The sequence below is a fragment of the Sparassis crispa genome (assembly GCF_003851025.1).
Source record: "Sparassis crispa DNA, contig_000008F, whole genome shotgun sequence".
NCBI classification, from domain to species: domain Eukaryota; kingdom Fungi; phylum Basidiomycota; class Agaricomycetes; order Polyporales; family Sparassidaceae; genus Sparassis; species Sparassis crispa.
The window spans coordinates 487,703-512,118 of NW_020939755.1; the positions used below are offsets into that span (position 1 = coordinate 487,703).

Genomic DNA, 24,416 nt, shown 5'->3' on the forward strand with positions numbered 1-24,416 from the left:
CAATGCTCACCACTTCCATGCGAGCTTTCCAGATGAAAGTGCACAGCACACTGAGGGTGTACCTGACTGAGATTTGCGTCTCTCGGCCTCAGCATGTTATGCCTGAGGACTGCATACTGATAATTTCGGGTGTCAAAGGGAGACTCGCCCAACAATACAAATAGAACTACTCAGAAACCTGAGAACTTCTACTGAGACGCTCACTGGTCGCTGAGTTCTCTTTTGCTTCCTCGGTGTTCAGATATTGAGAGTTGAAGTTATAGGACGGCCTCATTACGTCGAGAAAACGAGGATAATTCGCGTTGACATTGCGTCGCGTGCCTGTATATCAGTAGTGTGACTCTGATGCTCGATTGAATGCTAAAAACACAGGTTATCGACAAGATGCGTACTCTCCCCCCTTCGTGCCAGATGCAATATAGACGGATATAGGTCCCCTAGAAAGTGCTGCCTTCCGGAGGCTGAGGAAGCTTGCGATTGTTGAATGAAGCCATCTCCCTATAACGCGAAGCACAGGTGGGTACAACTGCAACATCACTGTGCTGTGTTTCAGCTACGCACCTGCGAATCTCTACAAGAACTGTCTCGATACTACTGTTCCTGTTCCAATGCGCCAATACGGGAAGTTTGTGCGGATCGACTTTGCCGTCGATTTGGTTCACAAATGGAAGGTTGACTCGAGAGACAAATTGGACGGTGGGTGGTTGGTCGGGGTAACTCTCTCCACATGTAATCTTGAGACTATAAATCCTGTTCTCGTGCACCGTCTGTGATGTGGTTTAGTTACCACGTCTATGTCCACCGCGATGTCGTCGATCGGGGCAAGGATAAATTTTAGTAAAGACTCACATGTCCAGGACCAATGATCGTGCCGTTCCAGTGGCTCATCATGATATCGTCTCCATCTTCGAGACCGTACGAGCACGACCCATCCCCGATGCCCTTCTCGCCCTTCTCAAGCTCCTCGAGGAGACGGAAATTTCTTGGAACTAGTATAAAGAGATGAGTTTAAGCCTTGCAAAGAGGACAATAAATTTACCCCTTGCCATCGAACGGGATAAAGGTGTGAGTGGAAGCAAGCAGGCAGCAGTGCCTGCAAGGAAGCTGCAAGAGTCAAGTGGCGTACTGCCATATCCGTATCCGGGAAGGCGTGCCGGGCATCGCAGTGACCGCACTGCTCACAGTCACAGTCTCTAATAGTAACACCGCAGCGGGGCGCGCAGTACACCAGCAGAATATATTCGCTCTTCTTTCTTTCTCTAAAGGCAACAAGATCGTTATGTTCAGAGGTGGTCAGCCGAATCCGTACGACGATATCGTCGGTGAGTGTCCAATTTCGACCCCCGTCGGTATATGACTCTCACGCTTCATGTCTACTAGGCAAGACTACAGACGAGAACCTCACGAGTGAGAACTGGGAACTAATTCTGAATCTATGCGACAAAGTACAAGATGAAGGGGAACAAGGGTGAGTAGCATGCACTATCTGTTAGATACACGATTAACGCATCTGAAACAGCGCGCGGAACGTCACCGCAGCTGTCCTCAAGAGACTCGCCCATCGAAGTCCTAATGTGCAGCTATACACCTTGACATTGGCTGAAGCCTTGTCCAAGAATTGTGGTGTGGAGGTGCACAGAGAGATTGCATCGCGCGCTTTCACTCAGAGTCTGGAGCGGCTTGTCACAGACAGAGTGCGCTTCATTTCTGTGTCTTATTGCCAGCATCTCATTTATCGCAATGCATGGACAGACAACACACGAAAAAGTGAGGCGCAGGACGCTGGGCTTGGTGGCTATGTGGACTGCCGATTTCGAGAAGGACACCACGCTGGGCATGATGGAGGAATGCTACGAGACGCTGAAGAGCAAAGGTTACAAATTCGAGACTCCCGATGAGCCACCTCCGCCCGAAGTGGATGACGAAGTACGGCGACGGGAAGAGGAAGAGCTGCAACGGGTGTTGGAGATGTCCGTCCACGATAAGGGCGGTAGGGGACAATGGGACTCATACTCACTAGCGTCCTCGAGCGGTGCCGGTGGGTCAGGATCAGAGGCTCCCGCTGCGGTCAAGGTTACCCCGCACACGTCTTCCCAGCAACCAGGTTATGGTGGATATGTGCCATCCCCCAGCCCTGCTGTCTCTGCAGTTGCGCCAGTTGCTGCATCGACCGTTACTGCTGCCACACCAGCGGTGAGCTCAGCAGATTCGTTGTCCTCGGGTCGGGAGAATATACCCATTGTCACTCGGGTCCGTGCTCTGCACACATTTGAGCCCTCCGAGCCTGGTGAACTGCCGTTCGAGAAGGGTGACATCATCAAGGTCGTTGATCGTGGTTACAAGGACTGGTGGCGGGGTCAACTGAAGGGTAGGACAGGCATATTTCCTGTCAACTATGTGGTGCGTGGGCTTTCCTTACCTGATCATCACTGTGTATCTGATAAAAATATGTATGTAGGAACCACTGCCTGAGCCTACGGCAGCCGAAATTGCAAGAGAGGCGGAACAAGAGGCTGCCGTGTTTAATCAGGCCGCCAATGTCGATCGGTTACTCACACTGCTCCGCGAGATGGACCCTGTAAAGGACAATCTTGCCGACAACGAGGAGATTCAGGCACGTCCCCGCAGAGAGAGTGTGTAGCTAAATATTAAGTATCTTTGCAGGAGCTGTACAGGTCATGCATGACTCTACGTCCGAAGATCGTCAAGCTAATTGACAAGTACAGCCAAAAGCGAGGTTTGCCTACTCCGTGTTGTACTCTGTGTTGTTGGGTCTGACTAATGATTCAGCCGACCTTGTCTCAATGAACGAAAGTTTCGTTAAAGCAAGGACAATTTTCGACCGAATGATGGAGGAGAGCTTAGCGAGGCACTCAGCAAGCAAGTCGGTTCTTTTGCTTCATATTGTTTATCTCTAATTGCCTTTGTAGTGTACGAAGGACGATCGGGGTATCCGGCAGCCCAATCACAATCGTACGGGTCTGACTCTCGAAGCCGTCAGGACTACCCGATGGGTGGCGGACCTCAGACGTATGGGTGGAATCCAGCAGTCTATGATCAGCCTGGATACAATGCATACCCGGCGCCCGCTGGGGCCTACTCCGTCAGCGCGGAAGGCCAATACCCGGGCGCCCCGCCACCGCAATCATACGAAACCAATCCCTACGCTCAGCGACCAGCCTATGCCCAGTCGCAGTCGTACGTTGCGTCGCCTGGGAGTGCTGTTCCGTATGGTGTGCAGCCGGAGTCGTATGGGTACCCTGGAGCTCAGTCCATTGCACAGCCGCAGTCACAAGCTGCGGTACCTCAGCAGCAGCAGCCCCAGGTACAAACCCATACCCAACCACAGTCTCAACCCCAACCTCAGTTGCAACCTCAAACGCAGCCTCAGACGCAATCTCAGCCTGAATTGCAGTCGCAACCGCAGGTACAGTCTCAGCCTCAGCCGCAGATGCAACCGCAGCCCCAGCAATCGCAAGCACAGCCTCAGCAGCAGCAATCGAGCCAGCAGACTGGTCCTCCATATGTATACGATCCGAATGCCACGTACGCAGATCCTAACGTCCAGGCGTGGGCACAGTACTACGCGCAGGGTGGGACAGATATAACTGGTGCAGTTTATTTCCTCTCCGTTCCAGGGATCAAGGAAGCTGCCCCTGCCGCTGCTGCCCGTGCAACTTCACAAGAGTTATCCCATGCCAGCCCGCAACAGTCGTTCGCGCTACCTCAGGGCGCTGTACACGCATCATCCGGTCCTCAGCAGTCCTCCGGTGATGTCGCAGGTTATTCTGCGCAACAACTCAGTCACGAAGCGGTGGAAGCTGTCGCCACTGCTCCAGTACGTTCCGACACCCAGCTGACCGCAACTCCGGCTCTGCAATCCCATGGTGCACCTCAGCAGCAGCAAATAGGCTATGGGACATCGCCGTACGGAGCTACCGGTCCTCCCAACGGTAGCCAGCAAGGGTCTCCACCTACCGCAGGTGATGTGGCTGGTGCCCACCAGCAGGGATGGCAGTCGCAGTATTACGGGCTGCCAAACCAGCTTACAGCGATGGATATCTCTGGGAATGGGCAGCAAGGTGGTCATCCCGAACCACAAGGTGTCGGTGCGTCGGCCTGAGCGGGATGGGAAGATGCACGGGGGAGTGGAGAACTTGTAGGTTGGACAGGATTCTAGTGATAGATGTATTTAACAAATTTGTTGCAAAAGCTCTGTTGGGACGTCTATATGTTTCCAAACGTATACAGATGTATATCTGTACCGTATCATTCTGCTTCAGTCAGATTCCCATTGAGAAAGACCCACAACAGAACATTGATATCCAGTTTGCCAGACGGGGAGTCAGCTCGATTTGCATCTCAAGACTGGCGACGTCCAGCATCGACAAATAAATTCGGACTCGTTTGGATGGCGTTGTCCTGATGTCGGAAAAGAAACGGGCGGGATTACCGCGCCATGCAGAGTGAATTTGACAACATTTTGGGGATCCTAGGGTCTAAACACAGCTATTGCTTTAGTGATAATGGCTATTTCCTTTGATATATTTCATTGCAGGACTCGCGAAATAATACACTGGGTCTCCGAGAACTGTTTTGAAGTAGGTGACTGATTCTAGAAGTCAGTGCCAGGCAGACGGGAGACGACCGTAAATTGAGCATGAATGCACGTACCTGCCAGCAGTGGTTTGGTACGACATTGCAATTAATCTGTGGCCGTGCCACCGTTCTCATGAATATTTATCGGATGGCCCACGAGGGGAATGAACTGGGGAAGTACAAAGAGGGACGCCTCGATCTCCTGCATGTGTGGTGGTGTACGCAGATGACACTGCTTCCTCAACGGACACCTTCGGCCGTCCTCACTATTCACAGTGTATCCTCTGCAAGGAGCCTCAAACGCAGGCATCTGAGTTGACGAACAAGTCGTAATCTTCTCAAAGATTCAAATTATCTTAGTCTACGCGTGACGTTGACCTGTCGCCCGACCATGCGTGATGTCCCGAAGACGAATTGCTAAATCGAATATCTCAGCGATCATCTGTAGAAGTAGCTGAAAACTCACCAACTTACTGTGACCAAAATGGCATCCAGTCGGGGAGATTGTGATGTCGCTGCATATAGAGGAAAAAGCCCTGAATGTTTGTGAGAGCCTCATCATTCGGCGAATGACCGGAATGATGCTCTCGTAGGCATTAGGGCAGAGAAGGGGTAAGTGTGGCTAACTCGCACGGGTACCCCCACCTACGGTACTAAGTAGTACATGCTGCCATACGCAGCAGTGATCTCTGGGTACCATGAGTTACTTAACTTGGAGCCTGACAAATGTTACATGTGCGAGTCCACGGCGACACCTGCGCCTTCCGGCCCTCTTCACGAGATACTACTACCGCTGTCACGGTCGAGGCGTGCACGACTATCAGATCAGCAACGCAGCAGCACGGCCGTGTTTCTCTCTCATACTGAGTAAGTGCGGGTGAGAATCGAAGCAGCGTCAACGCGTTCCAAGCGTTTTATCTGATAATCGTCTGTCAGCAACTCATCGACATCCTTCGCACGCCAGAATCTTGAGGGCCCTGGGATCCGTTCTTCCCAGAGCTGAGCATCCGCACTCGGTTGGTGTCTACGTTGAGCAGGCAAACAGGGCACTTTACCCACTGTAGCAGGACGTACTTGCGCGAAGCAACTGATGACCCTCAAAATTAGCAGGGAAGAAACTATCCGACGGACTCGGAACTCGTCAACGAGGAGCGCAGGCATAGCATCTGCAATCTTCCCGATATCCAGATCGACGCCAGTAACCAGTCTCATGGCTTGGTAAGTTCGTCGTCATAGCGTGTCAGCACGGGCCAACTCACGGAGAATTGCCCTGGCAGCTCACGTACTCATCTCGTCTCCGAGCATGCGGTTCTCCGTAATTGACAGATCAAATGCTTTTTTTTCACTCATAATCTCGAGGAGATTAATGCCGTGGAGTCTCTTAAAGACCGCCGAGGCAGATGGTTCCCAGAAGATTACTTTCATACCACAGGAGTTCTCATGGGATCTGTTGTCTCTTTTTTACATAAAAAACGAGACGCCGCAGTGGTGAGTCTGATTTGGTTCCCTGCCCCGTCATCTGTATGTCCTTACTTTTATATTTCTGAAGATGTCTAAGACTATCGAGGAGAAAAAGAACGTTGTGATCGTTGGTGGTGGCCATGCCGGCTCTCTGCTTGCGCGTTCACTCTCTCGCACACTCGACTCATCGAAATACCGCGTCATCCTCATCAATGAACGGCCGTACGCTATTCACTTCCTTGCCGCGGCACGCATGACCGTCACCGACGAAGGCCACATCGAGGACGGGGCGCTCATCCCATACGACAAGCTCTTCATCAATGGCAACGGTACTCTTAAGGTCGATAAGGTCACTGCCATCGAGGAGACCGAGCCCGGACAAGGCGGCGTGGTCGTATTGCAAAGCGGGGAGCGGATCTCGTACGCGGCATTGGCCCTGGCTTCTGGTTCCTCGTGGTCTGGTCCTCTGGACTTCCCTACCACCGACTCTGAAATTCGCGAACACATCAAGGAATGGCGCCTGAAGTATGGTAATGCGAAGCACATTGTCCTCATTGGAGGTGGCGCGGTCGGTATTGGTGAGTTATCCGTAGGCACTTCAGACCACGCAGACACTGACAGCCCTATAGAGACAGCTGGAGAGCTCCGGGACACATTCGCGGTATGTCTGAAATTGTGTGAGAAATTCCACGCACTCTTGACATCGTGTTATGTGTGTAGGACAAGAAAATTACGATTATCCAGAGCGACAAGATGTTGCTCAACGCAACATATCCGGCGAAGTATCGCAAGGACCTCGAGAAACGTGTCCGCGCCCGGAAGATCAATCTGGTGTTGGGCGAATATCTGGACAGCATGCCAGAACTAGATACTATCGGCATTACGACACGCAGTGGCACGACAATTCCTGATGCCGACCTCGTCGTACGTGTTTCCAGCTTCATTCTGGCACACTTGGCCTGACCACCGTCCTGTAATCAGGTGCCCACGTTCGGCCCCCGCCTGAACGTGGCTTATATCAAGACGCTCGGCTCGGACGTTCTCAACGAGCGCTCGCAGGTCAAGGTCAAGCCGACCTTCGAGACCGTTGCGCATCCCGGTGTGTTCGCACTGGGCGACATCACCGACTGGAAGGAACAGAAGCAGGCGCTGAAGGGGCCAGCTCACGTTGCGGTAGTCGCACCAAATATTACAAGTTTCCTTGCAGGCGAGCCGCAGAAGAAGATATACAAGGGTACCCCGGAGGCCATCGTCGTACCAATCGGGAAGGTATGCCTGTTCTGTGCGCTGTCGACGTGTGTGTTCTCATATAGCCTACAGGGTCATGGTTCTTCATACTTCCCATACTTCTGGGGTCTGATGTTCGGAGACTACTTCACTAGCTGGCTGAAGGGTGGAGATCTCTTCATCAAGAAGACAAGAGCAGAGCGCGGTCTATGATTGCCAATGCTCCGCACTGTTTATTTTTTTTGAGAATTAGAATATCCATCCTGCTGTTCCGTTCGTTCTGATAGACCTTCCATTATTATATCCATTGCACAGCGTGCTTTAGACTATGATCACGTCCTCAGCATTTTCGCAGTGTGTTCATCTAGCTGACGGCAAACTGATAACCCTCGATCCCGCATGTAGTCATAACATCTGCGTACACTTATGAGTATGGTAACTGCGGTGATGTTAGCCATTCCGTTGAGCGCGATCTGGTCGCGTGGATGAGAAACGGAACTCTGATAAGCTCGCACCGAAGGTTCTCTTTAAATGGTAATTGAATGACTCGTCTTCATCCCGTTTATAACATTGCAAATAAGACCTTAAATTCCAAATCTGTGCTCCACTTCCTCCCCTACCAGATGATCGACTCGCCATTGTATCGGTAGAACTTGCCGGAGTTTTCAGAGGTCAGGCCCTGGAGGGTCTTGATGATACCAGCAACACTGTCCGATGGTTCGAGGAGCGCTCCCTCGCCACCCATCTCTGCGCACATCAAGATAATAGGAATCATAGCGCAAACAAGCGGAGACATTGGACTAACCTGTCTTCACCCATCCAGGATCCAGGGAGATTGCAATGATCTCGGGTTTGTCGGTCGCTTGTTTGTACGTCTGTCACCAGGACCGGAGATCCGGATCAGTCAATAATCGATACAGGTGAATACGGTGTGAAACGTACAAGCATGTTCAGTGCCGTCTTGCTGATACTGTACGATACACACTTCGGCCCGCAGTTCAAGCCAAAACTTGCGAGTCCCGTGGACATGTTGACGATGACCTTGCGCGAACTCCTCAGGATGTAGGGTATATATAGCTGTGCGATGAGTGCCGGACCCGCGACGTTCGCCTGAAATGTACGGATCATCCCCGAGTATGAGTGCTCGAACGCCGTATCGAACCACTCTGTCTGAAATGCTTGTGAGCTAAGATGAGCCACACATGCACACACATCGCATGCCGACGTACCGTAGCAGCGTTGTTGTACAGGTAGTCGATACCTCTGTCGCTAAGGATCTCGTTAACGGGCTTCACGGAGTTCCGAATCGAAGTTTCATCAGCGACATCCAGCTGGACGACGTGTAGGGTTCCTTTCAGAGTCAGATCGGTCTTCAGTGCTTGGAGACCTGTTGCCCCTGCGGGGTTCCGACATGTCGCGATGACCGTGTTCATGGGGGATTGTAGCAATTGGCGCGTCATCTCCATGCCGATACCACGAGATGTACTGAGGATGCAGCCATCATAAGTAAATGTCAGACTGACGGTACAGAAACCGCTCACCCGGTGATGAGCCAGACGTATGACTGAGAAGCCATGTTGGGTACGAATTGTATGACGGTAAGTTGGGAGCGAGGTGGCTATATACGCCGCACCCGCTCGCAAATTGAGGCAGATTACATCGAGGATCACTTGAGGGGAGCGGTAAATTGTCGGTGTATAGATCCGGTCGAGCCGGCAAGGTTGTCCGTCCAGCATCAGGCCTTTGCACTTGCAGAAATCACTTCGGAAGCTGGATGCGTTTCTTGGTTGTTCCACTAGAGGACAGAGCTTGCAGTCGAGATGGTAGGTACGCAGAGCGGCAGGCTCGCCAGGACTTTGGATAGAAGACACCTTAGTGACCTCGAAAGCCCCGCGAGCAATTTGATTCGGAGTTGCTTGAAAGTTAGCGGCCCGCTATGCGGAGCCATATCGGGCAGGTATTCTAATGAGAGATCCGTGGACCGTTGGCATGACCTCTGCGCTCGTAAACCACTTTCATAACCAGTGTAAGAGTACTCGTCTGCATGTCGTGAGACTTGTCTCATTGGGATTGAGAATCAGTGAGTTCACCCTGCGATCTTGTCGGGTCCCTCTCAGAAGACTATCTCGATGGGTGCTAATAGCCTTGATGGCCATTAGACGAGGACCCGTTCAAGTTTGCAAAGTCTGCGCTGTTCTTGCATGCGATGCGTCTAGCTAGGTAATGCGTAGCTATCTCAGAGGTTCTGGCTTGTAGCGAAGAGAGTGTCTTCGAGACGAATGCTCATCGCACAATCTCCGAGCAGGCACTCTATGAACGCTCGAACTGGAAGAGCATAACATAGATAGCTGTACATAACTTCTACTGGCAACGAGTAGGTGCCTTCTACATGCAAACACAACTGATACATACGACAGCGATAGAGAACATAATCCGTGCAACGTCTGGAAACCCTGTACATGGCCTTGAAACATCCCTGCGTCTTGAGCACTGCCGTGCGTGGATCATCTTCAGAAGCCTCGACGTGGAGTTTTATGCTGAGTCGTCTCCTTTTTCCCATTTCTCCTCCATTTTTTTCATTTCCAAGCTCAAGGAGGAGAGAGATTCAGTATAGCGCTTGGAGATGTCATACTTATACTTGCTCTGGAGCAACCTCAACGCTGAGAGCACCCAGTTCTGGCAGTTCCAATTGTCGTCATTCCAGATCACCTTGACATTATCGTTAAGCGTCGGTTGAATTCCGCCAAGGTGTTCTTCAGGTATATTGCAGATGAAAAGTGACCCGCGCCACTTGCTGGTATACGTGATTGGCACATTCTCTCGCACTTCGAAATTGTATCCGGCGGTTGATCCTTTGAGGTGGTACATGTTCCCAACAGATTTTCCACCGTTCTTTCCTCGTTCGATACAGATCGCCCAATGGTACGGAAGATCTGCTCGGTCGCGGTGGAAATGCGCGACGTACAGTTTCAGCTTTCTATGTGACGAAGACACTGTACAGCGAAGTGTGGTGAGTACGACATGTCTAGAGGTAGTTCGGAGTCTTACTGAGAGTTCTTGCTTGGCCAGAAGCTTTGATTTTGAAGTCTTCGAAGTCTGGTATCCCTGTATCGGATTCAGAGGACCTTTGCTGGGTGGGTATTGAAAGTGCCATCACCCAAGGTAACCGTTCCCCTCATATATACCTCGTCGAACCATCTGTTACGGCATCTGTAGCCATGGAACACAATGCACTGGAGCACACGGGGCGTCGTGCATTTTTGCATCGCCAACGTTTATTTCATAGAAAATTTTGGTGTCTAGATTCAGTGAGCCTATAATCATTGTTCTTTGTGCTCACCGCTTAAGCGACATCTTCACGGTTGAAACGTGCCGCAAACGGGGCAGAGCCTGGTGAAGAGCAAAGGAATAGCCCCGAAGGTTTCGACGGCATTCCTTCTCCCAAGAGCGCGGCCTCTGACCGTCTACCAATCTGCTCCTTTGGTCAGCATTTGGCTTAACATGTTCGCGGCATTTCTTGTCGTGCGCCACAAAGTATATTTTCGTTCCATTGCGTTTTCACTAAATTGGTTGCATTATCCACAGCCGCACATGAAAACAGCATGTTATGCAACGTTGAGCAGGCACACTGCTTGTGACATACGTAAGTCGTCGTCGTCAATTTCGATACCGTGGCCTATTGCTGGCGTGTCTCCATCCATTTGGCCTTCGGGTGCGCTTGATCTCACTTCCAATTGCTTCTTCCCACATTCTGCGACTATCTATCCCTCGTCTGTGGCTATCATATTGTCCGTAACTTCACCTGATGATAGCAAGCCCACAGCTCTGTTAGCCCGTTCTCGCGGCATATGCCTGTACGGTGCGAGTTTGCTGGCTTCTCTGGCGAGATAATCGCACGCGTCGCACCACGGACGAACTTCCGCGGTCCAAGTCCTAGGTCTTAGAGGCTTTCACGGGAAACCCATGGTCACCATCAACCACCCACCCCATTGCGTCTCACAAGCTCGAGCAAACTTTTCAATGTTCGACTTCTTAGGCCACATCTACGGAATAGATCCTCAAGAGCAATTCATGTTCTATAATCTCTCCATGGATATTCGTTCGCTAAGCGATCACTTTTTCCCCTTCAGAGCATCATACCAGTTATCTGCGACGTAGGATGTCTTGAAGTGGGGAAGCTCACAAACGGGGGGACATTGTTGGCCATACGATGCGGGCTGTTATACCAGGTAAGCACCATATATCCTATTGAAATTGTGTCGCGCTGCGATCGAAGTCTCCGAGTCGCAAGTTGGTGGCAGTCACCGCTATGTGGCCCTAAATGGAAGGGCGGTGTCTGGATTAGGCAAGTGTAATCGAGGGCGGTGCGGGTCGCGTTGGTTCCCGTATCCCCTCCACTCCTACCACCTCTTTTGTCTCGGTTTGGCCCTTTAAAACTTCAAAGCTTCAACATTCACCTTGCATCTATTGGCATCGCTTCTCATCTTGCATCATACCTCAACCATCTTCCCTTCTCTCCGTCGCTTCCTTCTCGTCTAGTGCCGTCCTCGCTGGAGAAGCATAAGCCATATGCTATTGAGTAGCTCGTGCTTCCTCCCTGGATGACGATCGGTCAGTTCTGAGGGCGAGAAGACACGGGTGTCTGTCGAAGCGCGGACGTTTTCGTAGTTCTCGGGATAAGGAACATTCGCTTTGGCAACGGCGCGCCTGGACTGCATTGCATAAGTAACACCATGGTGACTCATTATTCGGATACGTTGCGGTTCTTTTCCTTCGACGGGAATTTGCCCTCCATCTCATGCTGTGCGGGGAGTGTTTCTCACCCTCTGGGCCCGCTGGTGCAACTGCCTTGGCACTAGCTCTCAGCTGTTGTTATACGCCCTCGTTCTGTCGACTCCACAGTTCTTCAGTCTTTTCCCCGTATTTGGTAGATGCTCGCAAGCCAACCAGTCGCGCACGCATCAGTATGGTTGCATATTTCCCGGTACAACACAGAGTTCTGTTCTAACTACATACCAAGTCCATCCGGCGCTACTATACTACTGCACTTCAAGTACCCTCAATAACCATGTATATGCCCATTATCAATCCCTCCCCTCCTCGAACGGATTCTCCATGTACTCCAAGTCTTCACTAGGTCGTCTCGCCGCCGCCGGCTGCACCTGGGGCGCCTGCGTCGTCGAAGGCTGAGAGTTGAGGAGGTTCACAGTGCGTTTGGGGAGGAGACCCAGTTTCGCTGCAACGATCAGATTGAGTGTCACCAAATTATACGGGCACCTCGTGAAGACACGCACCTGCATTAATGGGGCTGCCGCTCATCGTCGGGGGTGGGCGAGGAGTATCGCCTGACGGTCGCGGTGAGACCGAGCTCGAGGGCTGATTTGACGGCGAAGTGATGTTAGGGTTGACGTTGGGAGGCGGCACCACCGGCGTCGGGGCGGCGATCGGGGCACTCCTCGGGGGAATATTGCTGTACGGCACCGGCCCCGCGTCATAGCCCTGCACATGTGGTTGTTCCTGTGGCGAGACGGGATACGCAGAGTGGTCGTAGCCGTAGTACTCTTGCGTGTACGCTTGCTGGGCGGTGTGGCGATCTGGTTGGTTGGGCGGCGCGGAGCCCCACTGGGGTTGAGTCAACGGTGGCGAAGTCTGGGACGGTCTTCGTTTGGCCAGACATTGAGCGGCAAAAGGCACGAAGAATGCAGTACTCACCGGCCCTGCTGGTACTCGTTGATCTTTGCCTTCGCCTTGGAAACGATGGAGCTGAAAGTGCGTTTCCCGCCTGCATCAACAGAGGATCGGATTATTTGCGAAGTCAGTTTTGATGCAGTTAGTATTGTTTGCAGAGGGAAATCTGGCGGTGGCAAACGTACTCTCAGCAATCCGACTGAATGTATCCTGGAACTCTTGGAAGTCGCCGCGCTCGTTCCCAGTGACGTACCCCTCCTGCTGCTGCTGCTGCTGCTGGGGAGGCGAACGAGGGTGTTGCTGGCGAGGCTGGTATGGGACTTGGTTGCGGCGGGGCCATGAATGCCCGGAGGCGGGGCGGCGGGGCTGCTGCTGGTCTTCGAGCGCGAGCTGGCGGGCGAGTTGTTCATCTAGCGTAAGGTCTGGCTGGGTCTGTTCGTGAAAAGTAAGAACGAGTCAGGAATGACGAGGAACAACGGGGGCACCGGTGCTGTGGCCTGTGATGTCGACACGTATTCGGGGTCGCTCATGCCGAGGAGGACGTCGATCGCGCGATCCTGGTCGTAGTTGACTGACTCCAGGACGGACTGACTGCGTACGTGTAGAGAGACTCGTCAGCTGGGCGAGGATAGAGAGCCATCGCGCGAATACGCACAAGACTAAGCTGTCAAAGTCGGGGAACATGGAGCGCAGGGCTGCAATTTGGGGTGGCTCCTCCTCTTGCACGGCTTCGACTGGGGTCGGCATGTCAGGCACGCGGGGCGGAAGGTCGGGCGTATGGTCCTCGGGGAGTGTGATATCGCTGGCGTGTGTGTCCGCTGCGGGGTGTGATGTCGCGGCTGTAGGATTCAGAAACGGCGAAGTCGTGCCTGAGTCCGCGGTCGAGGGCTTGCCTGTTTCGCTTGCACGCAGATCACCATTTACGCGCTCGGACTCCGAAGGAGATGTGTTCTCGGTAGGTGGATCAGACATGTTCGCATGGAACAGCGAGGAGATGGTGGTTGGAGAATGGGCACTGCGCAATGCCCACTAGCGCCCATCATTTGGGTCATGTGCACACTGCGCGCGACGCGTCGCAAGAACGCAGAAGACTGACAGAGACTGACACAGAACATACTCGTACAGTGACAAAGCCACACGACCGAATTTCACAGAGATCGATACGGGGATGGAGAACCTTCGTTCCGCGCCATGTTCGACAATATCGTTGACGAGCTCCAGGCATTATCGGCCTCCCAATTAGAGGAGGGAAACACCGAAAGTTCCACGCAGGTCTATATCTGGCTGTGCAAAATTGCACAGCCGTTCCTACGCTCTCGATTCCTGAAGCAGCTTTGTGACGATATGACCTTCTCGCACTGGGAGCGCAGAATGAGGGCGTATAGGTTGAAGCGGTGTTTGGACCAAGTCTGCCAATACGTCGGTGACATCACACTGCTCATGCAGCAGGCCAATCGAATGTTCCCGGATGGAAAGACTCCTTGTCGCTGGATCAAGGACAGCTTCGTAGGCTCCGGAGAGGGAAAATCCAGTATCTCTAATGACTATTTGGAGGTGCTGCGGCATGGATTTCAGTTGGAGAGTACTCTATCTGATGCTACCGTGCGCGCCCTCGCAGAATGGTTCCCTGACATGCACAGCAATTAGGAACATCTGCGCATCATCAACACTTGTATCCATGCTGAACTACGGATTATCCTCCATTTCCGAGCCAGTACACAGTCATCGCCATCTACAGCTGCATCTCATCACACCATCAAATGCTTGTCGCAGTAGGCTAATGGGAGCAGCAGACGGAGCTGCCTATGCTGCGCTATGTGGATGGATGCATACAACAAAGAATTTGGAACGACTTGGTTGACAAGCGGATCCAATGGCAGACCAGACGCAACATGGGCGCCACCGGGTTTTTCGTGGGCAAGTGGCTGCGTAAGAGAAGGGAAGAATGCAGTCAATGCGGAGGTCCTCCAAGAAGTTTCGGCTTGCCTGATGGAGAGATTATCAGAGCTTTGTCCAGGACCGGGATCGGGTTCGGACGAAGATTCTGATTCTGGCTGGTTTTCGGATACTGTGCGTCGTAAGATGCTCAGGCCCGTTGCGCGGCGCCCTTTCACTACTTGAATTCACTACGTAGTGCGTCCTCGCTTTCTGCTCGAACTGTTGTATCTTATCACTGTATATTCACTGTCCGAGTCATTCCAGAGAGTGGGAAGCTCCCTCTGCCATCCATCCATCCGGCCATCTAGCCATCTATCTGTCCATCCAATCATCGTAGTATACTGTATGTAATCAGAAGAAGCGTTAGCTGTCCATCCAAGCATCCGTGCGTCCACCGTGTTCAACATTCATCATCTATCTTGCCAATCCAGGTGACTTTGTCGGCCTGCATCTCCTGAGTTCTTTCAGTCGAACTGCCTGGTTGCTCACATACGTCTCGGAAAACATATCTCAACCCATCCGTAAACTCACGTCATGCAAATGCACGAAACGCAAAAATGAAGGTTGTACAGAATATTGTAGGCCAAAAATACCCACCTGCGACAAGAATAATCAATCCAATGCATATGTAGAACGGTTTGGCGTGGTATTATATTGAAAGTCAGCGGCGTGTAAGTTGGGACTAGCGCTCCGAGTCGAAGAGTGGCGTCCACGCGAGGTTCGCAACTTTAAATATGGTTGACACAGAACTCTGGTGCCCAGTCTCTTCAATATTCCCAATTGTCCCTTTCTCAAGTTCTTTGCTAGGTCATACGAGTGCGCATACCGTCGCATCACAATGAGGCTGACCTCAACCTGTGACGCTGGCAGTTGGTATGATTTACATAGCTTCATTGTTCTGGGCAGGACATGGACCTGTTTTAAACAGACAGCTCTTTCCACTCGATTGACAATGATCCTACTGTTCACGCCTCATCAGCCTATCAGCGCTCTTGCATTGCCTCACTGCGGTCAAAGCACCTGTGAACTCCCAGTCAAACAAGATTCAGGACCACAACAGTGTCCGTGATGTATAACTAGTCACCTACCTATGTATAGACTTGGCTGCATCTGTCCCCCTGTACTATTGTGTCCGGTCCTGGCAGCATGGGACAAATCTCACTCGTCTCCGCCAGTCTTGCTTCGGTGTCCATCTCAGCCTTCCTCTATGGTGTCTTCCTCGTATTGTTTTGCACATCCACATACCTCATGGCGCAACGCGAACGTCAGGCCCATGCCAGCTCTTCCCGCTCCTTGACTATCTGGAAGAAACCGTTATTTATTGGCGGAATTGCATATTTCATTACTATAACCGCGGTATTTGCATTTTTCTCGAGATGAAGGCGGAGGAAACATGACTCATATTCTCCCTGCTGGATAGAATTGGATCCTGATTGTGTATCGTTCATTTTCAGCCTTTATTTATTATAAGGACGGTACAGCTCCGAAGGAGTACTACAGTCTTATGGTGGTACCCAACGTTATCAAGATCGCTTTTTGGCTTTCGTCACTAGCAGTTGGGGACACTATGCTGGCAAGCGTCTATTCCATTTACTTTCTTCAGAGCCAAAGCTCGGGCTCAGAATGAAACTTCCTGCAGTTATACCGTCTTTGGATGACCTGGAGTCGTAACGTGTATGTTATCATTTTTCCGTTGTGCACCTTCATCGCCTCAATCGGTAAGTCGGTTTTCGGATTCCCATATAGCCGGATTTTTTAATGCCGGCGCGCAGTATGCTGCGTGGTTGTTGTATACACAGAAGCGCACCAGGTAGGCCAAACAACGTTCGACACTGCACATATTGACCCATGGCTGGACAGCACCTGGAGTCTAACTATGTGGTATGTGTCTACGCTTGTTCTGTGCTCTCCGCTTGACAATGCATTAATTTGCACTTATATGAACTAATAATACACAGCACGAATTTGTCTTGCTGTGGTAAGACATCTAGAAGTCTCTGATAGTTTTGACATGCTGTTGTTCCACTTAGTGTTGATCATATGGCGACTATGGCGCGTTCATTCACAAGTGATGTCACTTGTTGAACAGTCTGAGAAGCGCGGTCTGAAGGCGAGCTGTGAATGTGACATGTACGTTCATGGTCGCTGACGCTTGCCTGCAGTGGTTTCTCTCCGTATTTATTGAGAGCGCGGTCCTCTATGTGTATGCCCTTCTCAGCGTTTTGTGGGCTTGTGTAACTGACCCGCAGTTATCGACGGTCCTATCTAGTTTCTGGACTGTGCTCTTCATAATCTCTTACGAGGCGTACACCTCCAGAAATAACCTTGCATTCCTGGTCGAGGACGCATGGGCGCCCGTGTCTGGCATTGCGTTCATGCTCATCAACATCCGTGTTGGCCTGGGCTACGCGATGCACACTAGTGTCCAGCGATCCTCCACGGATTGACTACGCCTGGACCCTATCTCATTCGCCTCGCTGCCCATCACCAGCACAGGCCACAATGTGGGCTCACTGGACGACGAATTGGAGGTTTCCGACAGCTTGCAGCTGAAGAGGTTTAAGGATGGCTGGGCCAGCACTGCTGGCATTGCGTCGGCCGGTCTGACTTTAGTGCATGTGGTGAGCAAATACAAATAACTCACGCTTCATCAGCTCATCGAGGTGTACGCGATACTCAGGCTGAGGCTTGAAGTTTCTGAACTGGGACACAATTTGTCCCTTGGTACACCAGCGAGTTTTCCGGTATAATGTATGGATATGTATTACTATCATATTAGCAGTCGAAACCCAGGAACGAAAGATGAAACTATGGAACAGAAACTTATACAGCCACAATATTGCAAACAGAGTGCAGTACATGGCAGGGAAACGGTTGAACTGTTGTGTATATCAAATGAGAACACCCTTGTCTCACCTGGCAACTGTCTGAATAAACGCTCGGACACGCTGCCTATGCAACGCCAATCTTCAAAGCTTCCAGTCTGACGTTGATCGATCTCTGTCTCATCTTTGCCAGCGCGTACTACACGACTGGCATGTATCATCTACTCAGTGATCCCAACAATCCTGTGGTCCCTTGCTGTTCAGATTTGCACCTGCGTCCACGTTGGCTAGGCGGCGATAAAGTCCTAACTTGTCCAATCCTACGCTAGCGCTACTACCGACGGGTGACAGTCATTTGCGGTGGGCCGTCTCAAGCAGCTTAACCTTCCCCGCGAGGAGATTGTTGTGATGACGAAGGTCGGTGTAAATATTCATAGCTTTGACGTCGAGCTGTGTACAAGCTGCCGATTCTGAATAGCTCTTCACGCCCATGACACCCGGTAAATGGGGCACCAACATCTTCAGTTCTGAACAGAGCGCGGACGAAATCGGCCTAGTCAACCAACACGGACTCAGCAGCAAGGTATTCATATTGATGTTATAACCGGTATTCTGACAGTGAGATTTTGCTGCAGCATATTTTCAATGTGGTTAAGGCTAGCTTGAAAAGGTCTGCAGCTTGACTACATTGACCTCTATCAATGTTGGCATTGTGTTTCATTATCTGCTAATGGGACATCTTTACTGAACATTGGGATACAGGTCATCGGTTCGACTACGAAACCCCCATCGAGGAGACAGTGAGTGTTGTATAACATTGCAATGGTGAGGGACCTATAATCTGCCCCTCAGGTGCGAGCATTACATGACGTTGTCAAAGCTGGATACGTGCGTCATCTGCCTTCCGCAGTTCGCGGTAAGAGTTACAAACAAGGTGCTGATCAACACGTTCGAGGGCCTCGTCGAGGTGAGCAGGTGATGGATGTTTACCAGTGACGGTTTTAGTGAGACCGATTACACCCTCAGTGTTCAGCTACTCCGGGAAGTGCATCTGAAGTGCAATCTTAGCGTTGACCGCGGCAACTTGGTTGACACGTCCGCGCAGTTCAGCGCGCGTAACGTGTCCACCATATTCTCCTCTTGATACAGCGGCGTTTCTGGGTAAAAGTCCCAAGACTGGCTACGTTCTTTCTCACATTCCCCTTTACCCGTCTTAGTGCGTTTCATGCCATGAGACGACCCCTGTAATCTCTGACGTTGCCTTTTTCTTTGATTCACAGCCTGACTCTGTCAGCACCAGACGGCAATTCGGAAACCGCTGCGTACTTCATAAGCTGTTTCTCCAAATATTTTACCGTCCCCTCGTTCCAGAAGAGACGGTAGACTCTCTGGCATTAGCAGTTGTGGAAACACCGACGGCCTCAACAATACGTCTGGTCACATGCATTTAGTTAAATGGCCATCGCTTAAACCAGTTCCTTAAACTGGACTGTCACCAGTGAAGATTCTACTCTTGGCTACCTGGACATGCAGAACTTACCACCTTCTGCCAGATCGACTGCCAGACTTAGAGCCTCTCGCTTCTGATGGGTCTGTCAATTGATGTCATGCGCTAACGACGGATACAACCTTCGTGAAGAGCCTACTTATGACTTGGATTCTGTTCACACTTGGCATCTGACGCAATAGAACCTGTTGTCCGGATATATCTCTGGTGGATGCGGACACGGTCGAGGATGTTTGTGAGTACTACGACACAGTGGACACGGTACTGACCGATGCGGACAACTGCGTCCTGTTACGCGAATAGCTGGGGAATTCTTGAAAAACCAGTGAATCCTCCGAAGTTCATGCTGACAACTGTGTTGTTGGATTTCGCTCAAGTGATACCCCATCTACAGGGCAATTATCTGTCACGGCTGCGGTTCCTATACAGAATAATATATCTGGTCTTGGCGGTCTAGTAACTGCTGCCGTGTCGGGCGACCTCTCTATCTGTGCCTGTCCGTTTCTGTCTACGTGTTGCTAAAGTATCGGAAACTTGTTCATTTACTGTTGAACTCTGTCCACACGACGGTGGATGTAATTTTGTCGCGGTGAGTCTCCTTGGATATTCTGTTGCTGAGTGTGGCTGTTCCGCGTGTGGTCTTATTCTTCGTTTCATGCGCCCTTGCCATGAGACTTCTAGCGGATGCCATATCTGCGGTTGCGACCGGCCGATCGGACTTACTCCGTCTATGGCACAAGGACTCAAGTACTCCAGTCATGTTTGGTTGACGCTGATGTCCAGATGGATGGTCGGCGTGTTCGGCGTGTCGCTGCTGGTCCACGAATACTGACTCTACGGGCATGTTCGCCAGACTCGTACGGACAATGCATGTTAGGCTCACTGTGTAGTGTCCTCGGCGCGGGGCGTCGTATGTTTGAATTGCGCTGTGCCATGATTCGCGTTTCGAGCTGATCTTCTGGCAGTTGGCTCGTGAGAACGAAGAACCCGGTATTATAAAGCTCGAACATGGGAATTCGCGCACTGCATCTTGCTTTCGACTACCTCCCTCTACACTTTCCTGCCCCTCTCCACATTTTAGATTCTGTATTAAACATGTCTTCTTGGGGAGGTAAATTGTTCATCACTTGCTGAGTAGTATTCCGACAACTAATGCACCCAACCTCATTCAGATACAGCATTTGGGACATATACACGTCCCGTGTATCTGCTCTTTGGCATGGAGGTCTCACCTCTGGTTTCTCGGCTCATGTCATCGATAGAAGCTATGGTGGTGGATGACAGGGCCGTTGCAGCGGTCGAAGCCCCTTCGATCCCGGTGTTCGCTGGCGTCGGTGATCGGTCGACTCCTGGAGACTGGGACGTTCGAGGTAAGTCACCAGAGTGTTGTGTCGTTAACGGTGATGGTTCAGCTTGCTCACTAGGTTTTACAGACTTGACTCCGATCGACGTGGGCGGCGAGACGGCGCTGGCGGCCCCCGCCGTCGATGAGGATTTTGTGTGGCCAACCTCAGGTAGGAAACTCTCGTCCATCGCTACCTAGTATTGTACTGATAGCCGGTCCATCGCATAGCACGCCCAGAACTGGTGTCTTTACCGGACGTGTCATCAGACATTCAGTACCGTATGCACCAATCAATTCTAGGCTTCTTCTATGTGATCATAGACATTTTCACAGTAGGTTCCAGGTCCAATGAGCTCTTGCCCATTGATATCTGTCTGGTGGGTTTCTCTGAGTCCACCGAGGATGTCAATACCATGCCAGAGGGCTCTGGTGGAGGTGATCATGTATACACACCCATATCACAATCCTACACATCAGAATTCCTTTCTGACTGGTAAGATGTGAAGTGTTCTATTTGTTTCTCTATTGTGTATAATTGTGCCTGTATAGTAGTACATGATACTGTACTGCTCAGTTCAGAACATGTTCTCAAGTTGTAACACAAGTCTCCACTTCAAAATTCTGGCACATGGTTGAAAGAGCATCTGCTGTACATTATCTGTCTGACTCAAAATGGATCATTACTTCCTAGTAGACTGTAGAAGCAATTGTCAAGAAGAAGAGCATCACTAGTTTGCTATGAGCATGTACACAACATGATGGTGTATACACACCCATAACAAACTAGTGTGGAAACAGTTGGATTATGCAAAGCAGTAGATGCACAATAATAGCACAATAATAACACTGATTGTAACTGTCAGAAGTGTTTTTGAGTAGAGATGATATACTCACACACCACACCTCACATGCATAGAGCATCAATCAGACTCATCCATCCTAGGGTGTATACCTCATCCATGTACGGGGAGATGCAATAGTCATTCTGCTGGGAGAAGAGATAGCATGGACGCACATCTAAGTCTCAATCCTCTCATGTCCAAGATCGCATAGCAATGCTTTTCTATTAGCTAGAAGATATCGGCACGAACGAAACGATTCGCAGCCAGCCGATCCATGCAAGCTCGTACGCTCAACCAAGCGGGAGACTCAGGAAAGTGAAAGAAAAGAGATCGTAGTCATCGTAGAGTGATCCGCTGTGCGAGACGTTGGACGACGAGGATGTGGAGTCCATCGTGGACTCGGACGAAGTTGCGAACCTTCCGAGTCGGAGCCGGGCTTCCGTCTCTCACGGAACGGAAATCTTATGAAATTCATAGGAATATTTTCACTTTGTTGCATAGGCCATATAGCATGCGTGCGTGCGTATCGTCCACCCAGTGACCTGTTAGCATCTTGTTCAGACCTGCACCTGCATCCACGTTGGCTGAGCGACGAGTCGCGACGAAGTCCCAACTTGTAATCCACTCAATCCGATGGCGGGGCGACCACCATTAATATTCTCTGCAGCCGGGCTAGTTTTCAGTGGTGCTCATCCCTCGCCGGGGTTATGTTGCACCATCGCTTTTGGGAGATCGTGGAAGACATCAGGCTCTCGTCGCTGGAGGTCACATTCCGTCCTTGCGCCTATCCGTTCGTTTGACCGGCGTCGTTCTTCCCAAGTTCCTCCATTGGCGCGGTGTAGCAAACGGTTACGCTTGTATTTATCTACGGGTAACATCTGCAGAAAATCCGTGTCAGGACTCATATATGAGGTGATCGTGTTCGTCCACGAACTAGAATTAATAATAATATGAGCATTTGCGCGTTTGATCCTATTACGTGGCGACAGCCGTGCCTCCGACGCAGGAGATGAACAGGAGCACTGTATCGTGGACACTCTGTTGTTCTTGGCGAGCAGGAGGTGAAGGAGCCTGGATAATCGCGTAAGTTTCGTCGCATTTAAGCAAGCATTTCGGCCCATGCTAGACGGGACTTTACGACATCCCATTTGCGTTCCACTCTCAGACACAGAAAATATGCAAGTGTACTATGCACTCCTAGATGAGTGGCCTGGAGTTGAGAAAGTTTGGCACATTTATTGATTTGAAGAGTGAGGGAGGGCCTTGAGACGACTTTTTGCGATCTTCTTTTTCCGTTGTTATTTTCGCCCGACTCTACTGCAATCTAGCCCCGAATATCTCTCTGTCACCGGGTTTGAGCCCTAATAGAGAGTTAAGCAAAAAAAAACTGAGAACGTTCAGATAATTTCAAGGCAACGTAGCTTCCCAGTTTGAGTCATCCAGACGACTCGTGCTGCAGAGAGGCTCAACGGAGAAGAGTCAGCGTAGCTGGAAGGTCAACATCAATCGAGATCTACCATGCCTCATTGGATAGCGATCTCATTCATCCGCCGGCTAGACGACGGCAAGCGTGGACAAAAAAGATAGCTTACAACCTGGGAGATACACAGACGAAAAAGACGCAACATGAATAATGCCAACAAGATGAAAAAAACTCATCGGTCTACAGATCGCTCGGGATTACGACCGTAAGACTCTCGCGACTTCCCTCAACGACGTGGCTTCCTCTTCGAACAACGGCGCTCATTCGAGACCAACTTCACCACAATATACGGCTGCAATGCTACACCGAGGTCCATCATCTCGATGATATCACTGACACGGGGAATGCACTCAGCCTGGATCGGATAGGAAGAAAGACCGGGACGTACGGCGTCATGAGTCTCGGCACCCGTATAGGCGTGCGGCCCACGTCGTCCGCATCGTACACCTCCTCAGCGCCCTCCTCGCGGAATGTGACACGTTTGTTTTCCCTCGCAGGACTGGAAGCCTCGGCTTTGCAGGGATATGTAGGACTACTGCAGAGTGCGATGTCTAGGTTCGGGGACGACGATCGCTTCTGCTTGAGACAGCTTTTCTTCATATTGTTCGGCGACAATGGGGGTTAGGAGCCAACGACTTTTACCACGTAGCCTGTATAGTGAGTAGCCAATCCATTCAGGACCCACCGCAAGAAAGCTTCCGGGCGGAAAGGGGGCGGACGCAGATCAAATTGAGATGCCTCCGTTGGGATGATGTGTGGACAAGTCCCCTGAAGCAGTTCATTCAGCAAATAGCTGTATCACAACTAGTACATTGGTGGATGCTTGCAGGAAAAGCATAACACGTTCGCTGGAGGACTTGTGGTTACGCTCATCGAAGTATGTGATTTCAGGCTGTGAGTCGGTGGGCAGCCACGTGCAAACCACGTGAAAGATGCTCTCACCTTCTCTTCGTCACTCTTTCACTTCCACCAACGAACAAGCTGAGATCGCGGGACAGGGACTCACCTAGCAGGCAGACCTGTACACCCTTCACTCTCTTGTATCTACCTCACCATACGACGAAGAGATCAGCTTGGACGCATCGGCCAAATCGAACATCAGCGATCGTCTACGTGGCAGAGGTTCGCGCTCTGCTATCATCCTAGCCTCCGACTCACGCTCAGCACGCAGAACCGTTGCTGGTATATAAACTACGTCGGCCCTTGACCACTCTGTCAGCTGCTTAACTGATTACCCTCCTCTGCGACAGACAAGGGCAGTCCCGCTAACCGTCTGCGGGATGCAGTCAAGAGGGATCGGAGCCTCCGTCGAACGAAATCGACATCATATCGATCCCTCTTGTCTCCCCGTTGAACAAAATATTCGCATTTTCGCAGTGTCAGTGATGCATCGCCCGTCAGCCCATTCACTCCAGTCTTGGACCGATACCGCCCAAATCGTAGGACGAGCAACTTGAAGTGGGAAGGTCAGTGCCCCATCCCAACTCTCCATCGCGCCACT

At 51.2% G+C, this 24,416-nt stretch overlaps 9 protein-coding genes across 9 annotated transcripts; 5 read left to right on the plus strand and 4 right to left on the minus strand.

Annotated features, from left to right (window-relative positions):
• Positions 1–437: 437 nt before the first annotated feature.
• SCP_0901680 (Ubiquitin-conjugating enzyme spm2) lies at positions 438–1,049 on the minus strand (the record flags this gene model as incomplete). The annotated part of the gene is made up of 4 exons (XM_027761401.1): positions 438–498; positions 562–767; positions 850–989; positions 1,040–1,049. 4 exons carry the CDS (start codon positions 1,047–1,049, stop codon positions 438–440), a joined length of 417 nt encoding a protein of 138 aa, XP_027617202.1.
• A 230-nt stretch (positions 1,050–1,279) lies between these two features.
• On the plus strand, positions 1,280–4,123 carry SCP_0901690 (Class E vacuolar protein-sorting machinery protein; the record flags this gene model as incomplete). Its single annotated transcript, XM_027761402.1, has 8 exons — positions 1,280–1,322; positions 1,381–1,468; positions 1,520–1,694; positions 1,753–2,400; positions 2,459–2,614; positions 2,665–2,737; positions 2,791–2,880; positions 2,931–4,123. The coding sequence occupies 8 exons, from the start codon at positions 1,280–1,282 to the stop codon at positions 4,121–4,123; spliced, it is 2,466 nt and encodes an 821-aa protein (XP_027617203.1).
• A 1,916-nt stretch (positions 4,124–6,039) lies between these two features.
• On the plus strand, positions 6,040–7,500 carry SCP_0901700 (FAD/NAD(P)-binding domain-containing protein; the record flags this gene model as incomplete). The annotated part of the gene is made up of 6 exons (XM_027761403.1): positions 6,040–6,087; positions 6,149–6,638; positions 6,690–6,721; positions 6,781–6,984; positions 7,042–7,329; positions 7,381–7,500. 6 exons carry the CDS (start codon positions 6,040–6,042, stop codon positions 7,498–7,500), a joined length of 1,182 nt encoding a protein of 393 aa, XP_027617204.1.
• A 403-nt stretch (positions 7,501–7,903) lies between these two features.
• SCP_0901710 (hypothetical protein) lies at positions 7,904–8,863 on the minus strand (the record flags this gene model as incomplete). The annotated part of the gene is made up of 5 exons (XM_027761404.1): positions 7,904–8,034; positions 8,093–8,162; positions 8,230–8,457; positions 8,517–8,772; positions 8,829–8,863. 5 exons carry the CDS (start codon positions 8,861–8,863, stop codon positions 7,904–7,906), a joined length of 720 nt encoding a protein of 239 aa, XP_027617205.1.
• A 3,508-nt stretch (positions 8,864–12,371) lies between these two features.
• Positions 12,372–13,947, minus strand: SCP_0901720 (hypothetical protein; the record flags this gene model as incomplete). The annotated part of the gene is made up of 6 exons (XM_027761405.1): positions 12,372–12,523; positions 12,582–12,946; positions 13,000–13,069; positions 13,161–13,407; positions 13,461–13,566; positions 13,631–13,947. The coding sequence occupies 6 exons, from the start codon at positions 13,945–13,947 to the stop codon at positions 12,372–12,374; spliced, it is 1,257 nt and encodes a 418-aa protein (XP_027617206.1).
• Positions 13,948–14,166: 219 nt separating this feature from the next.
• On the plus strand, positions 14,167–14,622 carry SCP_0901730 (hypothetical protein; the record flags this gene model as incomplete). The annotated part of the gene is made up of 1 exon (XM_027761406.1): positions 14,167–14,622. The coding sequence occupies one exon, from the start codon at positions 14,167–14,169 to the stop codon at positions 14,620–14,622; it is 456 nt and encodes a 151-aa protein (XP_027617207.1).
• Positions 14,623–16,589: 1,967 nt separating this feature from the next.
• Positions 16,590–17,360, plus strand: SCP_0901740 (hypothetical protein; the record flags this gene model as incomplete). The annotated part of the gene is made up of 7 exons (XM_027761407.1): positions 16,590–16,631; positions 16,686–16,723; positions 16,774–16,794; positions 16,872–16,891; positions 16,944–17,023; positions 17,076–17,116; positions 17,183–17,360. 7 exons carry the CDS (start codon positions 16,590–16,592, stop codon positions 17,358–17,360), a joined length of 420 nt encoding a protein of 139 aa, XP_027617208.1.
• A 2,980-nt stretch (positions 17,361–20,340) lies between these two features.
• On the plus strand, positions 20,341–21,087 carry SCP_0901750 (hypothetical protein; the record flags this gene model as incomplete). The annotated part of the gene is made up of 5 exons (XM_027761408.1): positions 20,341–20,356; positions 20,418–20,615; positions 20,679–20,759; positions 20,819–20,869; positions 20,924–21,087. 5 exons carry the CDS (start codon positions 20,341–20,343, stop codon positions 21,085–21,087), a joined length of 510 nt encoding a protein of 169 aa, XP_027617209.1.
• A 2,054-nt stretch (positions 21,088–23,141) lies between these two features.
• Positions 23,142–23,515, minus strand: SCP_0901760 (hypothetical protein; the record flags this gene model as incomplete). The annotated part of the gene is made up of 2 exons (XM_027761409.1): positions 23,142–23,247; positions 23,304–23,515. 2 exons carry the CDS (start codon positions 23,513–23,515, stop codon positions 23,142–23,144), a joined length of 318 nt encoding a protein of 105 aa, XP_027617210.1.
• Between the last annotated feature and the right edge of the window lie 901 nt (positions 23,516–24,416).